The sequence below is a fragment of the Microdochium trichocladiopsis genome (genome assembly GCF_020744255.1).
Source record: "Microdochium trichocladiopsis strain MPI-CAGE-CH-0230 chromosome Unknown B0I36scaffold_3, whole genome shotgun sequence".
In the NCBI taxonomy this organism is placed as follows: Eukaryota; Fungi; Ascomycota; class Sordariomycetes; order Xylariales; family Microdochiaceae; genus Microdochium; species Microdochium trichocladiopsis.
The window spans coordinates 2,375,757-2,390,668 of NW_025763546.1; the positions used below are offsets into that span (position 1 = coordinate 2,375,757).

The window sequence follows — 14,912 nt, forward strand, 5'->3', positions numbered from 1 at the left end:
CGACTGGCGATGTTTCAAGCCTGGGAACCCTTCAAAAGAGTCTATTCCGAGCTATGATTTGCGTCGCTGGGACGACGCAGCCTTGGAGACTGGAGGTACACAACACAAGTCGAGGCAAGTACTGCAGTGGCAGAAGGCTTGTCCGACATCAGACCTGAGGCGCCGTTTAGGAATTGGTTCGACTGGAGCCACGACCTGGCGCGACGAATGCAGGCAATTGAGGCGGAGCGTTGGACGGCCAAAGCTCCTGACAGGTGGGACAATTTTGGAACAGTGGTGGCAGTGAAGGCCAAGCTCCCGCAGGCTAGGTGCAGCAAGGAGGCACGACGTTGCGATGGGAACCAGCTCGGCGGCGGTGGGCTGGAGCAACAGGGCTGTAGAGAGCGATGCTGGAGGATCCGTGTCGGTCGAGATTGAGAGTGGTCTCCGCTGGGCCGCCGTGTCGGGCCGCCGTGGCTTCAGGCTGGCAGCAATGACTGCCAGCACTGTTGGCGTGACGGTGAAGCACAGCAGTATGAGTCTCGAGCTCGATCGTGGGGTTGGTCGAGCCGGACGTGCCAGGCGGTGGCAGACTCAGGAGGGCGGTGGTGGTGTGTTGGCAACGAGGCCCGAGAGGGTGGTGCAGAGCGTTGTTCCTTGCAGGGCGGGCGGGCTGAAGGAGGAGGCGGCGGCGGCGGCAGGAGGCGACGACGGCGTTGCTGCAATGGAAAGTCGAGCAGACGGACAGACTCCCGCTGCGGTGCGAGGGTCAGAACAGGATAGGACGGGCCCCTTGCTGTGCTGCTGCTCCGGAGTGGTGCCCTACCAGAAGGGCGGCGGTTGATCCACGCGATGGAGTCGGGCCCCCGAAAAAGCGGTTTGGCGTGGGCGTGAGAGGGGGGGCGGCAATGCCAACTGTGGGCCCTGCGAGAGGGGAGCGGCTGATGCTCGTTGGCGAGCTGCAGGGCTCCCGGCGTCGCGCGTTTATTGGACGAGCCCGCACCCTGCCACTTCCTCCTGAGGTCGTCCAGCGTGGCTCCTCTTCTTGCCCCGACAAGACAAGACGAGCTGGGCTGGGCTGGGCATGCAAGGCGGGTAGTTTGGCAGCTGTTGTGAGGCGGCACTCTGACACAATACACATTCCGGTTTCTTGGTCAAATCCAGATGCTGGCTCTGCCCAACGGAGGTCCATCAGTGTTATGGGTCGGCCCATCGCCCCGCCGGTCTCGACGGCTGGGAATGCCAATGTTTACAACCAGGTCTTGCCGTTCTGCGTCGCATTTGACGATGGCCTCTGATTAGCTACCTACCTAGGTACTTACGTATCCCGTGCAGGGTAGAGGGTGAGAGACCACTAGAGGCGCAGCAGGATGTTCGACGAGGTGGTTTCGTCAGCTTGGCACTTCCGCCCATGTGGCCGATGCGCAGAGAGCACTGCATACCACGCCCTTGCCGATCTACAAGCACCTGGGAAAGTGGCTAAGCGCACAGAGTCACGGGCTTCCGGTTATCCCAATCACACACAAGTCAAAGTCAGACGCGTCGAGTCGCGCTGAGGTGTGTTCTGAGGGCTCTCTGGAGCCGCTAATGTGTGTGTTAGCGCAGTCAGAGCAGCCTAGCTCGTCCTCGTTGCACTACCCTAGGGTACTCTATTGATCCCGACAGGCTCGGAAGCATGCTGGCTTGATTGTGCTCGACGTCGAATTGCCTTTTACATCAGGGGTCCTATTCTGCTCGGTGCTGTCAGCCTTGCAGCGACACACATCACATGCCTTGCCGTTGAGCTGACTGCCCATGGTGAGAACGACGGACCCACCCGCGACTGTCACTGGCCATGAGCTACGAAAGCCAGGGGTGTAATTAGATAGTACTTTTACTCTCAAGGTTGGATAGCGCATCACAGCGCCTTGAGATCCCCTGGAGACATTCCAGGCACAGTGGTGCTGGCTATTAGCGCGCGTCCGAGCAGTAGACGAGGATGTGCCAAGACTGCCACTGTACTATAGTAGCAATTGGGCAATACTGCAACAAAGGGTATCCACCTGCGAAGATTGCAGGGGAACTCTTGCAAGCTGCTCGGGCCAGAGCTATGTTGGGTCTCTGATTTTCACACGACCACGGTCATTGACCCGACAATGCCTCTCCATCGGCAGAACCTGTTGTCCCGTCGTGAATTGTGACCACTTTCGCGAGCAAAATAGAAACAGGAGCGTCCCAAAATAAGCTTGAATGCATCCCGGGGCGGAGCACAGCCCAGTCTGCACACTAAAAATAAACATGGAGGGCATCAACAGCTACCCAACACCTGTCAGATGCACCACGATGGGCTGTGCGCAAATTGAGCAGCCTGGTCGCGTGCCGAATGCTGGATAGAAAGCCGATGATAGACTGCCCGCATCGTGGCTATGCCTGCGGACAGCGGGCAGACTTGCATATGACTTGATATTGATGAAATATCACATCCACAAGGCTGCAGCTCGGCAGCCACAACGCCAGAACTTCGTGGAAAGACTAGCACAGATTGCGATGAGGACAGCTTCATGACCATGATGGCAGTTTGCATCACCGATAGCTTAGCAAAGGGGCTGCAGCGGAAGTGGATGTGGTGCCGTGGACCAAACACCTTGTGCAGATCATAACGCCAGTGAATGCATCTGCGCAATTGATTTGTATCCACCATGTTTACTTAGCATCACAACTGCCACCCTGTTCGCCTTGTTGCCTAAGGGCATGCACCACAATTTTGGCTGGGCTCTCGAGGGTACGATCCCCAAGCGATACTGACTAAGTAGCTCTGCGGGTCGGATATCCATTGTGCAAACAACGACCATACTTGAGCCGCTTGTCGCTTGAGATGGCCATGTTCGACGTGACGAATGGAGGACTTGCCCGTCGAGATTCTTGTGCACATCGCAGCACCAAGCAGGGCAGTCGACGATGCCAGATACAGGGCACTCGCTTCAGCATATGTTGACTTTGAGCCGGCCAAGCGACTGGCTGTGCCGGCCTCGGACGACAATTGCAAGCACACCGAGCAACCCGCCAGCTCAATCTCATACATATCCAGGCAGGACCCGCCAGCGCCTCTGCCTTCACGCCACACTTGCGAATCGTCACCAGACCTACGAGCTCCTTTGTTCTCCATCGCCTCCCCGGAGGCTTCTTTTGGAAGTGTCATTGACAATGCGGGCTCCCCTCGCGTTGCCAGGCCTCACCACGTGCCTTCATCGCAACCCTCCGTGCCGCCTTCAGCGTCGCAGTCATGGCAGTCTCCCAGCAGTCTCGTTGGCGATTCGCAGCCAGAAGTCTTGTCAGCGCTGGCAGACTTGACCTCACCTACGCGACTGCTCGAGTACTATCTACAGGGCTTCGACAGTTTCACGACATCTTCCCTCTCGCCATTGCAAAGTGCGGCCAATGCCCCTGGAAGCAGGCAGCTTCCTAGCTACGTCTCTCCTTCTCCCAGCCGCCGGCCAGCTCCAACAAATATCACTCCAGAACCGCGAAATACAGACGTGGTGTCTGGATCCCCTCTGCATAATGACAGCCACGATTCGAGTCTCTCCTTTTCTGAGCTCAAGCCCGTAACTCAGGCACCAGCAAGGCCAGCGCATATCACTGCCACGACAGTATCCCTGGATTCTCAGCACCGGGACAGACAAGTAGTGGCTCGGCCACTTCCGCATGCAAGCACAGCTTTATCGAATCGAACAACTCTGAGCAGGTCGGACTCGGAACCTCTGATCCTACCCAAGTCCGGAGCAAACACGACTCTTGCTTCCCCACAAGCGCTGTCCCGTGCCATCAGTGATCTTGGACCACGGTCCTCCAATACAGAGGCCACAACAAGCAGCCTGTCCAACGTCACCTTCTTCGCCTCGCACGGCTTCACCTATGCTTCGCTGGACCTCTACGCCCCAGAGCCCGCCGTGGCCAGCGACACCATCGGGCCCGCCGACCTCGTGACGCCCCAGCTTCGCGACCTGCTCGCGGACGCCCAGCCACGCCGCAAGTCCCAGCCCAAGTCCCAGACGAGGACGCTCCGCCCGACAGAGCGCGGGTACTGGGACGTGGACTGCTCGTCGTGGCCTGCCGAGCTCAAGCGTGCCACGTGGGCGCACCTCGCCAACTGGGTGGGCATGGGCCTCGCGGGCTGGGGGACACGTTGCACGCGAGACGTCGGGTTCACCAGGGTCAGGGTGTACTGCTGGGGCGAGACGGCACCATATCTGTATTATCTGCTCTGGCTCACGAGCTATCGCAAAATCTTGTCTGTCGAGTGTGCTTGGATCGATGCAGATGGGGAGGCGGTCCTGATCATGGGAATGCGTTAGATTTTGCATACTTGGGGAGCGGACTTGGGTACTCTTCCGCCAGCGAGAGATATTCTGATTACATGGCCAGACAAGAATCGAAACATATAAACTAGGTTTATAAGACTTGACCCAAAAAAACGTTCAAAGCCCAAAGTCACTCAAGAAATGGGACTTGACAAAGGCACCAAAGGAGAACGGATATATTGCCGACCACTGAAAGACCGACCTCTAGAAATACACAGTGGGCCTGAACACTAGCAACGCCGACCTTGGCACGTGAGACGGGGGTTGCGAGCAGCTCCCCCGAAAAGCACCCATTCCAACCCTGCCCAGACCTAACGCCGAGGAGGAGCACTCAAAACCTCTACAGGAAGAGCTCGATACATGATGTGTGTGTAAGGAGAAGAATCTACGTCGTCAGTCCAACGGAGGAGGGGCTGAGCAATTCAAGTCCACTCTGCGTCTTTCTGAATCATTACGAAAGAACATCAGGGTAACGCAAGAATGGGAGGAGAGAGCCTGCAGGTGCGCAAGGGGTGCTTATGCTGTATCAGGGCTCCGCTTCCTCACTACGGGCTTTCTGCCATAGGCAGCCTCGTAATCCTTCTCGTAGCGAGCAGACTCCGCGCGTGCGAGATCCTCATATGGCTATGTTTATGATTCTGGTTAGTGATATCGTTGTGCTGGTATGCTGGAATGCGAGAAAGCTAGGAGCAGCTACTTACCTGGCGTTCGGCAGCGGACAGGTTCTTCCAGGCGGTGCTGATGGCTCCAGCGGTGCTGGAGAGACCGTCCGGGCCGCCCGAGAACTCGCCAGAGGCCCACTTGGCCTTGGTGAAGAAGCCGAAGGAAGACGTCGGGTGCTTGGGTGCACGCTCGTCCTTGATGGTCTTGACATTGCCCTTGGGGTAGTTGTGGAGGCGCTTCAGCTTAAGGCGGGCATTGTTGGCCGCGGACACCTCTTCCACCGTGTGAGACTCAACCCAAGCCTTGTACGCAGCAGCGTTGGCGCGCCGGTTTTCTTCGGCTTTCTCGGCATATCGCTGTGATTTTCTACACGTTAGTGGCTGCCATTTACACATCAAGAGCACCCGCGCCCCCTACCGGCACAGAGGCCACCTACCTGTAGCTCAGAAGCGGAAAGTGTCTTATACGCCTGTGCGACACCGGCCATCTTCTCCGTAACCTTCTCGAACTCAGTGCCCTGGCTGCCCTGCAAGTTCTCCGCTACATAGATCCTCCATGCTGATTCTGGGGCAGTCTTTGGCTCGAATAAAATAGCTATTCTCTTGAGCTGGCGCCGATCTTCGATCGCGAGAGTCTCCGGGGCCTTTGGCTTTGGTGTCTTTTTGGCAGGCTTGGGCTTGGGCTTGGTGGCGGCCTTCTTCTTGGCCTTGGGCTTCGCGGCCTTGCCCGCCTTTGTCTTCTTCGTAGCGGCGGCCTTAGTTGTCGCAGACTTTGTGGAGGCTTTGGGGCGCCCGACCGAGGCGAACTGGCGCACGCCTTGGAAGGCGCAGTTTGCTTGCGCCTGCGAGATGGGAGCTTTCAGCCGGATTGTTAAAGTACGAGATGGCACGGCTGCGACTGTCGGGCCGAGGCGCCGGAGCGCGGCGCGGGAGGCGGCGCAGAGCATTGCGATGGGATGCGTGTGGTCGATTGAGCGGTCAAGGTTGTCGTCAAGTTTGCTGGACCCTTGTGAGGCAGCTTCGTCGTCGCAAAAGGCTGTGATCTGGACCTTGCAAGCGGCGACGTCAGGCTTGTGCAAGACTTGTGCAACCGTGCGGCGATGTTTGGGGCCCTTGGACCTTGCGCTGGGGGGGGGTCTCTTGTCCTGCCGTGTGGGCACTTTCTTGTTTTGGGGCGTCCGCCTGGGCTGTCGCGTGAAACACACACGAGCGTCGCTCCTGTCAGGGCATGAAGGAGGGGGCTGGGAGCCTGGCCTGGAGCTCCCCAAGCCAAGCTCTCTACCCCAGGGATCGAATGCTCCAAGCTGCATGGCAAGCTACCCGGCGCCGGGCCCAATCACTAGCTCGAGCGTTCCCCCTGGCGCGTTACATCAAGTGGGGCTCTCGCAAGGAGCCGGGCCCCACGCAGCGCCGTGTGATGGAACTGGCTGCTGGCAGCAGACGTCAATGTGTGGCGCAGGCGCATGTGGCTGAGGCGTGCAAACACGCTTCTAGGCTCGTCAGGCTGTCGATGCATAGACCCACTCAGTTGTTGCAGTCGACTCTCGAAGTTTGAAGATCAGTCTTGGGCGTCCAGGCAGTGACTGCGTACCCTCCCGACAAAGTTGGCAGACCTCCCCTCAAGACTTTCGACAGCATAGCCACGCTTGTGCAGTATTCAAGCCTACAACATTTCTGCGCAGGACATTGCACAACAGCAAGGACGCTGCGTCCCATCGTCTGGAACCGAGCTTCTAATCTGGAGGCACCCGGAGCCGAGTCTGGTAGCTCTCACCACTGTAGTTGCAATCGAGCCGCAACTACCAGAACCAAACCATGGCTCGGCTGAGAGACTCACGCTCACCAACTTCTCCAGGAAGCCAGCAATCCAGAAGGCGCAGAGATGATGACAGAAGAGACCGTGGGCGCGACCGCGATTGGGATCGCGATCGGGACCGGCGAGACCATGGCAGGCTGAGCCGCTCGAGAAGTCCGTTTGATGTGAGTTGGCATCACCAGCGTCTCCACGACACGAACAGACCACTGATATACACCTCTGAACAGCGCCGACAACGCGAGCGTGAACGACCCCGCGACCATGACTTCCGCCGTCGGGACGACGACCACTACCGCGGAGGACGAGACCGGAGAAGGTCGCGTGATCGCTACAATGATCGGCGCCGGAGCCGAGACAGGAACGGAGATTCACACCGTGACAGGCGAGACGACTCCCGGGATCGTGACCGAGCGCGGCGCGAAGGTACTACTGACTCTCATCCCCGAAGCAGGCGCGGCGACAGCCGCGATCGTGCATCGGGAGCGACTGACAATGCGAAACCAAAAGCTCCCGACGTAAGTCTTGCTCATCTTTCAAGATCACCCGTCATGTTTGGGAGCAATTGCTTACAAGCCCATCCACAGTCCAAGCCAGCAGGCGGATTGAGCGAAGCCGAGAAGAAAGCCGAACGACTAGCGAAACTGGCAGCATGGAAGAAGAAGCAGGAAGAAAAGCAAGGGGAGAAGCAGAAGGAGGCGTTAGCGGCGGGGCCACGGCAACTGCTAACAGACCTGGACAACAAGTCGACTGCGGCATCATCCACTGCTACACCAACCGCAAACTCCCCAGGCACAGCCTCGCCTGCCGACGTAATCTCACCCGCGACGCCCTATGCTGGCAAATTTGACCCAAAGGCTATAGCCAAGAAGGCGGCCCAGAAGTCAGCCGCTCTGGGAAACGTGCCAGCTTCAAAGCTTGGCGCTATCGTTCCTCAAACAACGGCTCTGGCTCCCGCTCCATCACAACCGGTCAAGGTCTCTGCTTTAGCTCAGAACAGAGCAAAGGCTAGTGGGTTTGGGTTTTCAAAGCTGGCCACGGACACGGATAAAGCACCCCAAAAGAGAAAGCTTATGCTGGACGAAGACGAGGCATCAGACCGAAAATTAGCGAAGCTGCCCTCACTACCACTGCCAGGCGAGGACGACACATCATATGATGTCCAAGATGATGACGATGACGACGGCGCCGACAACTTTGCTGGTGACGAAGAGGAGGAAGCTGCTGCCGCTCGTGCAGCTCAGGAGAGGCGAGAGGAGCGGATGGCGCACGAAAATGCAGAGAAGGCGTCTGAAATGCAAATCGACAGCGCCAACGGTACGACTGCGGAGCACACGAACGGGAACCTTTCTCAAGCCGCGACGACAGAGACGATGGACGTCGACGAAGAGGATGACGTCGATCCCTTAGATGCGTTCATGAACGATCTTGAAGCTAAACCGGCGCCAAGGCCATCAACCAAGACGTCCCAAGCGATGAAGAAGGAAACCGAACAGGAACCGGAAGCATACTTCAGCGATGATGATTACGACTATCGCAAGAGTGACGGCCAGAACGAGTTCATGAGTGCTCTCAAGGCCAAGGCACGCAAGAAGAAGGACATCCCTGCCGTTGACTACAGCAAGATTGAGCTGGATCCGATCAGGAAGAACTTCTGGGTAGAACCGGCCGAACTTGCCGACATGACAGAGGCTGAGCTGGCCGACCTACGCCTCGAGCTCGATGGAATCAAAGTGACCGGCAAGGATGTGCCGAAGCCGGTCCAGAAATGGTCGCAACTCGCAATGTCTCGGAAGACCCTGGATATTGTCGACAGCCTTGGTTTCGAGAAGCCCACGCCAATCCAGATGCAGGCTTTCCCCGCCATCATGTCAGGCAGAGATGTCATCGGTGTGGCCAAGACCGGCTCTGGCAAGACGGTGGCCTTCTTGTTGCCCATGTTTCGACACATCATGGACCAGCGGCCTCTCAAGGAGAACGAAGGGCCTATCGGTCTGATTATGACCCCTACACGAGAATTGGCCACTCAGATCCACCGCGACTGCAAACCTTTTCTCAAAGCCATGGGCCTACGTGCTGTTTGTGCGTATGGAGGAGCCCCAATCAAGGATCACATCGCAGAATTAAAGCGCGGTGCTGAGATTGTGGTTTGCACTCCTGGCCGCATGATTGACCTGTTAGCTGCCAATCAGGGCCGCGTCACGAACCTCAGACGCGTAACCTACGTTGTCCTGGATGAGGCCGACCGCATGTTTGACATGGGGTTTGAGCCCCAGGTCATGAAAATCTTTGCGAATATGCGCCCGGACCGTCAAACCATTCTTTTCTCTGCGACAATGCCTCGTCTGATTGATGCGCTGACAAAAAAGGTTCTCAACCAACCTGTCGAGATCACCGTTGGCGGCCGCAGTGTTGTCGCGAAAGAGATCACCCAGGTCGTTGAGATTCGTGAAGAGAACCAAAAGTTTGTCCGACTGCTTGAGCTTCTGGGAGAGCTGTACGACCAGGATGAGGATGCGCGCACACTAGTTTTCGTCGAACGGCAAGAGAAGGCAGACGATCTTCTCAAGGAGCTGATGCGCAAGGGCTATCCGTGCATGTCGATCCATGGTGGCAAGGACCAGATCGATCGCGACTCTACTATTGAGGATTTCAAGAATGGAGTCATCCCGATTCTCATCGCCACGTCCGTGGCGGCAAGAGGTCTGGACGTGAAGCAGCTCAAGCTCGTCGTCAACTACGATGCGCCAAATCACTTGGAAGATTATGTCCACAGGGCTGGACGTACTGGTCGTGCCGGCAATACCGGCACAGCAGTGACATTTGTAACATCAGAACAGGAGAACTGCGCTGTGGGTATTGCGAAGGCCTTGGAACAAAGCGGTCAGCCTGTTCCTGAGCAGCTCGAAGAGATGCGGAAGTCCTTCAGGGAAAAGGTCAAGTCCGGGAAGGCCAAGGATCAGTCTGGCTTTGGAGGCAAAGGCTTAGACCGTCTCGATCAGGAGAGAGAGGCGACTCGTGCGCGCGAGCGGAAGTCCCACCGCACCGAAGGCGACGAGGAGGACGGCGAGAAGGAGGACAAGAAGAAGAGGTCAGATGACAAGGCGGACAAGGCCGTCTCGGCGATCAAGACTGCCGCCTCGGGCATCACCTCGAGAGACGCGACCAAGACGGTCGACCTGGAGCTCAAGTACACGATTGTCAAGCGAGACGATGCGCCACCGCCTGCCGCCGTGCCTGCACCGACTGCCAGTAACAACCCGTTGGATAAGGCATCAGCAGCTATCAATGCGATCAACGCCCGCCTTGGCAAGACAGGACAGTTCCGCACCGGACAGCCCGTGGACAACAAGGGTCCTGACGCGGGAGCGTACCATGCGACTCTCGAGATCAACGACTTCCCACAAAAGGCTCGCTGGGCAGTCACCAATCGCACGAATGTGGCCAAGATTTTGGAGGCCACGGGCACATCTATCACAACCAAGGGCACGTTCTATCCGGCGGGCAAGGAGGTGCCGCCGGGAGGCGAGGCCAAGCTCTACATTCTGGTGGAAGGCGACACGGAGCTGGTTGTCGCCAACGCGATGGAGGAGCTTACTCGCCTGCTCAAGGAGGGCACTCTGGCTGCGGCCGATGCGGACAACCGCGCCCCTATTGGAGGAAGGTATACTGTAACATAGAACCATATGATCTGGGAGTTGTCAGGGTCCTGGCTGGCTGGCGGGAAAGCATTCTTGGAACAGGAACACGTGTGGCGCGTGGGCTGTTCGGTAGGGCTCGTAATTTATAGGTTTCAAGTAGCCTCCATTTATACAGCTTTTCCCCCAATGTTGCTCATGTGAGAGTATTACGCTCAAAAGACGTGCTGCCTCTACCGATCATACGTCACCACGTTTATCATGCTTTCGAAAATGCAAGGCTTTATTGAAAATAGATGCCACGGATGCCAACATACGTGGGACGAGAAAGAGAGAACAAAACCCCTTCCTCCAGCTCTCCGCAACTGCCTTCTTCCCACGATCGCCCTGATCGCCAACGCGCAATGGGCTCAGCAAGCAAACAGACAGACAGACATGTATGCAGACACAAATAAGAAGCACACAATCTCAGCCCGCCCACCCCCAAACACACACACACACCAAAGCACACGAGCGAGCTTAGTTATGTGTCCTCGCCTCGGCGGCCTCGTCGGCGTCCCGCTGCCTCACGTTGCTGTTGCTAATCTCCTGAAGGGTCTCGTTGCGCGACTGCTTCTTCTGCGCGGCGAGCTGGGTGGCGAGTTTCCCCGTGTTCTTGCTGTTCGCCGCGTTTGCGCGGGCCTTTTGTAGTTGTGCGTGTGTTTGTGTAAGCAAGGTGGTGTGCGTGGTGTGAGTTGGGCAGAAGACGACAAAGAAGAAGAAGAACATGTATGACTAGGTAGGTCCCTTTGCTTACCTCTGCTGCCTCGGCGGCTCTCCTGCGCGCATCGTCAGGACCGTCCGCAGCAGGGGCCGCGCCGCCCAGAGTCCGGGGCGGGCCGCCGACTTTCCTGGCTGCTACGGCCGAGGGCGGGACGGCGGCGCGGGCGGGCTGCTCGGGCGCGGTGCCGAGGGCTCTCCCCGGCTGGGAGAAGTTGTCGCCGTCGGACTTGCTGCAGAGGTTGCCCATTGGTTGCTGCCAGGCTGTGGTGTGCGGAGCGGGACGTGATGTGACGTGACGTGTCGTGAGTGGGCGGATGGCGGGTGGCAGGCAAGTACCTTCTGGTATGCAGGCAGGTTTGGTGGTGTTGAGGCCAATGATAAGGGTGCGCTGCGCTGGTGTCGTTTGTCCTCGGATCCGAGGTTGTGGTAATAGGTGGGGGGTGGAGTGTGCGGAGCGAATGTACGGGGAAGGAGCCGACGGCTGATGTTGGAGGATGAGGATGAGGCTGGTCTGGTACTGTACCTGTGCCTCAGCGATTGTGACCCGAGAGTGTGTCCTCGACACTCGGCGGGCTGCGTGATTAGATACCTACCACCTAGCTTGATGCCCGGGGATGCCAAGGCGGAGGAATTGGGGCTGTTGTGGCAGCCGGCTGGGGTCCCGGGCCGAGAGGATCCATAGTTGGCCTGAGATACAAGAAGGACTGGACGGTCCGTAGTACGACCGGCAGCTCTACATGGCCAATGAGATACTATCTCTGGGGAGCTGAGACGTCAAAGGGGGGTGTATTGTACCTAGCAGGGCTGAGAGGAGCGCATGCCCAGCTGCGCATGCTGTCACAACTCAGTTAGATGCACCACTGAGTTATGCATTCATTCCGCGACTGCCTTGTGCAAGCTGGCGGGCGGGACAAGGGACCAGAACCAGCGGGGTGTTTTCCTCACCAACAGCCGCCTGCTGATTGGCTGCTACGTCAGAGCCGCCCGAAAGGGCAGGCACGTCAGAAATGGGTTTTTGGGGTGGCAGTGGCCATCAAGGGACTCAAAAGGCGAGCACTCGTCTCGTCTCCAGCCCGTGCAGCGCACACTGACTGCATGCACCTCCCGCCGCCGCCGCTCGAGGGCTCTGTCGGCGCCGCGCACTCGGCCCTGGAAATCTTCCACGCCATGGCACGACCCTGAAATCGAGTCCGAGTCCCTTGAGAGCTTCCCCGTCCATCCCTCCCGCGATTCCCCGGCTCCTAAACTCTGACCTGACGGTGATCATTGCGCACACATTCCCCGTCCTGTTGCAACCATCGCCGTTGCGCCGCCGCCACTCCTCCGTCTCCGCCTCCGCCTCCTCCTCCTCCTCCGGCTCCGGTTGCCGCCGTGCTCGCTCCGAGACATTGCGCTCGCCGTGTACGACGTGACACGGGCGAAGCGCGGTCGCTCTGGCATTTCTCGTCACAGGGTCTACCTCGCCGCCATGGACCCTCTACACCACAGTGCCGGGCTCTTCATCGACCCTTCGGTCTCGCCCTTCTCGCCTTCGTCACGCGACGATGTCCCTTCCTCAGCCGCCAGCACACACCATGGCCACCAGGAGCTTGACGACTTCCATTTTGACTTTGACCAGGCCTTTGCCGACCTCGACTCGGTCTCGTTCGCCCTACAAAAGCCCTCACACGACGATGCCTGCCTCTCGACCTGTGTTGCAGGCATTGGCGGGTTCCCTCACCATCAGCCCCCGGCAGCTCATCGAGGCGCCGTACTCTCTCAGGCCAGTCACGCTCGCCAGCGTCATTCGGTCTCTTCGGTTCCTTGCACTCCCTACCTCGGCTTCACCACAGATTTCTACCAGCCGACGCCACTGTCTCAGCAGCCACAACACTTTACGCATGCCCATTCATATGGACTCGGCCCTGCGCTGGATTTCAAGCTGCCCATGGCTTTTGATCATAAAGGCAACGACATGACTTTCCAAAACCTCCAGCAGCTGGGCAATGTCTGCGATCCCAACGCCGAAGTGTGCCATCTGACCTCGTGCCCAGTCATCGACGACTGTGCCTCGGTCAACTGCAGCATGGTCTCTTGCTCCGAACAGTGCTGCTCTGTCGAGGTCTGCCACGATGAGGCGTGTGAAGATGGTCTCTGTCAGGAAGATGGCTGTGATCAGGGCACGCCATGCGACAATGTGGACTGCCTGGACCCTGCTATCTCTGAGCACTATGATCCCATGTGGCACGTACACCACGACGACTGGCTGTCCGAGAGTCATCTGAAGGACCACCCGACAGCACATAGCCAGCAGTCATGCAACCACACGAATGCGGAACATGACGTCGCCGCCACGTTGCGAGACTTGAAAGCACCGTCCAGTGACATGCATCCTGCCATGTTTCCAGGTTTCGGCTGCAGCATATTAGACGGATTGGACCATCCTGACCCTCCACCTCACCACTTCTCCCCACCACCAGCGCAGCCAGATCTCACATACGCCTCCACTGTGGACTCAAGTCCGCCCGAGTCAAAGACGGACTGCGCATCGCATACCTGCCTATGGTCATTGGGGACGACCGAATCAGGCGACCAGGAGCATGTCTGCGGCAAGGTCTTCGAAACTAGCGAGCAACTGAACGACCACTTATGTCAGGACCACGTGACCTTCATGTCGAGTAAAACGAAATACATATGCTTATGGAAGGGATGCATGCGGCGTGACGACCAGGTATTTGCTTCTCGCAACAAACTGCGGCGACACATTGCCACACATACCTGCTGTAAGTCGTACACCCATCACCTTCGCTCTGAAGGGCTATACACTAATGCCTTTGCTAGACAAACCACACCAATGCCTGATATGCGGCGAGAGATTCTCTGCGAAACAAGCGCTAGACCAGCACGAGCGCACGCACACGGGTGACAAGCCGTACACGTGCCCGTACGAGGGCTGCACCAAGTCATTCAAGCAGAAGAGCGCACTGACGATGCACATCCGCACGCACACGGGCGAAAAGCCGCTCAAGTGCGAGATTTGCGGCAAGAGCTTCTGTGAGTCGTCGAACCTGTCGAAGCACCGCAAGACACACAATCCGGACTACAAGTATAAGTGCGATGAGCCCGGGTGCGACAGCCAGTTCATCCGTATCGACCAGCTGCGCCGGCACCAGGCCAAGCATGTCCGGCAGAAGAAGAAGAGTGATGCAAGGTCATCGCAGCAGCAGCAGAAGACGAATGTGTCTACAGTGAACCCGGTGCCTGCTGTCGCGGGGGATTGGGCGTTGATTGATATCTAAGTTGAGCCGCGCGTTGAACGTGTTTCCGCGTCATAGCATCCCATGTATATAATTCGAAGCGAAGCATGACGTCCATGAGGGACTGGCGGAAGCGAAGAACTGAAGCCCAAAAAGTACAACGACGTGGTTTTTCACAATTTCTTTGTCCACATGTTGCACTCCGCGCACACATACGCGCGTCGATAGCTTCAAAACGGTCAAACATCAGGGTGAAGAAAGCATAGCTACGTGCAAGACCAAGGTCATGCCTCGTCTCGTGCTTCAATGGAAAGTCGGCGTAGATTTCTGTTCCCGCCCCTCTCTTCCGGAGTGATTGGTCACACAGGGAAATGGGTACATACCGTTCTTTCCTAGAACAAGTCCTTTTCACTAGTGTTGCTCCAATGGCTCAGCTTCGGGTTTGTTGTCAGCCTGTGCGGCTGCACGCATATTCATACTTG

The 14,912-nt window shown here is 57.7% G+C and overlaps 5 protein-coding genes across 5 annotated transcripts; 3 read left to right on the top strand and 2 right to left on the bottom strand.

The window, feature by feature from the left end:
- Window positions 1–2,757: 2,757 nt before the first annotated feature.
- Window positions 2,758–4,754, top strand: B0I36DRAFT_90742 (uncharacterized protein). The gene has a single exon (XM_046163560.1). It carries the CDS (start codon window positions 2,856–2,858, stop codon window positions 4,311–4,313), a length of 1,458 nt encoding a protein of 485 aa, XP_046015387.1. The 5' UTR covers window positions 2,758–2,855; the 3' UTR covers window positions 4,314–4,754.
- B0I36DRAFT_90737 (uncharacterized protein) lies at window positions 4,575–6,197 on the bottom strand. The gene is made up of 3 exons (XM_046163559.1): window positions 5,419–6,197; window positions 5,021–5,338; window positions 4,575–4,943 (listed from the first exon to the last, which is right to left on the bottom strand). The coding sequence occupies exons 1-3, from the start codon at window positions 5,926–5,928 to the stop codon at window positions 4,836–4,838; spliced, it is 936 nt and encodes a 311-aa protein (XP_046015388.1). The 5' UTR covers window positions 5,929–6,197; the 3' UTR covers window positions 4,575–4,835.
- A 327-nt stretch (window positions 6,198–6,524) lies between these two features.
- B0I36DRAFT_90759 (uncharacterized protein) lies at window positions 6,525–10,584 on the top strand. The gene is made up of 3 exons (XM_046163561.1): window positions 6,525–6,961; window positions 7,025–7,312; window positions 7,382–10,584. Exons 1-3 carry the CDS (start codon window positions 6,797–6,799, stop codon window positions 10,472–10,474), a joined length of 3,546 nt encoding a protein of 1,181 aa, XP_046015389.1. The 5' UTR covers window positions 6,525–6,796; the 3' UTR covers window positions 10,475–10,584.
- Window positions 10,585–10,951: 367 nt separating this feature from the next.
- B0I36DRAFT_360690 (uncharacterized protein) lies at window positions 10,952–11,441 on the bottom strand (the record flags this gene model as incomplete). Its single annotated transcript, XM_046158355.1, has 2 exons — window positions 10,952–11,113; window positions 11,229–11,441. The coding sequence occupies 2 exons, from the start codon at window positions 11,439–11,441 to the stop codon at window positions 10,952–10,954; spliced, it is 375 nt and encodes a 124-aa protein (XP_046015390.1).
- Window positions 11,442–12,562: 1,121 nt separating this feature from the next.
- On the top strand, window positions 12,563–14,675 carry B0I36DRAFT_90767 (uncharacterized protein). Its single transcript, XM_046163562.1, has 2 exons — window positions 12,563–13,956; window positions 14,015–14,675. The coding sequence occupies exons 1-2, from the start codon at window positions 12,663–12,665 to the stop codon at window positions 14,470–14,472; spliced, it is 1,752 nt and encodes a 583-aa protein (XP_046015391.1). The 5' UTR covers window positions 12,563–12,662; the 3' UTR covers window positions 14,473–14,675.
- Window positions 14,676–14,912: the final 237 nt, after the last annotated feature.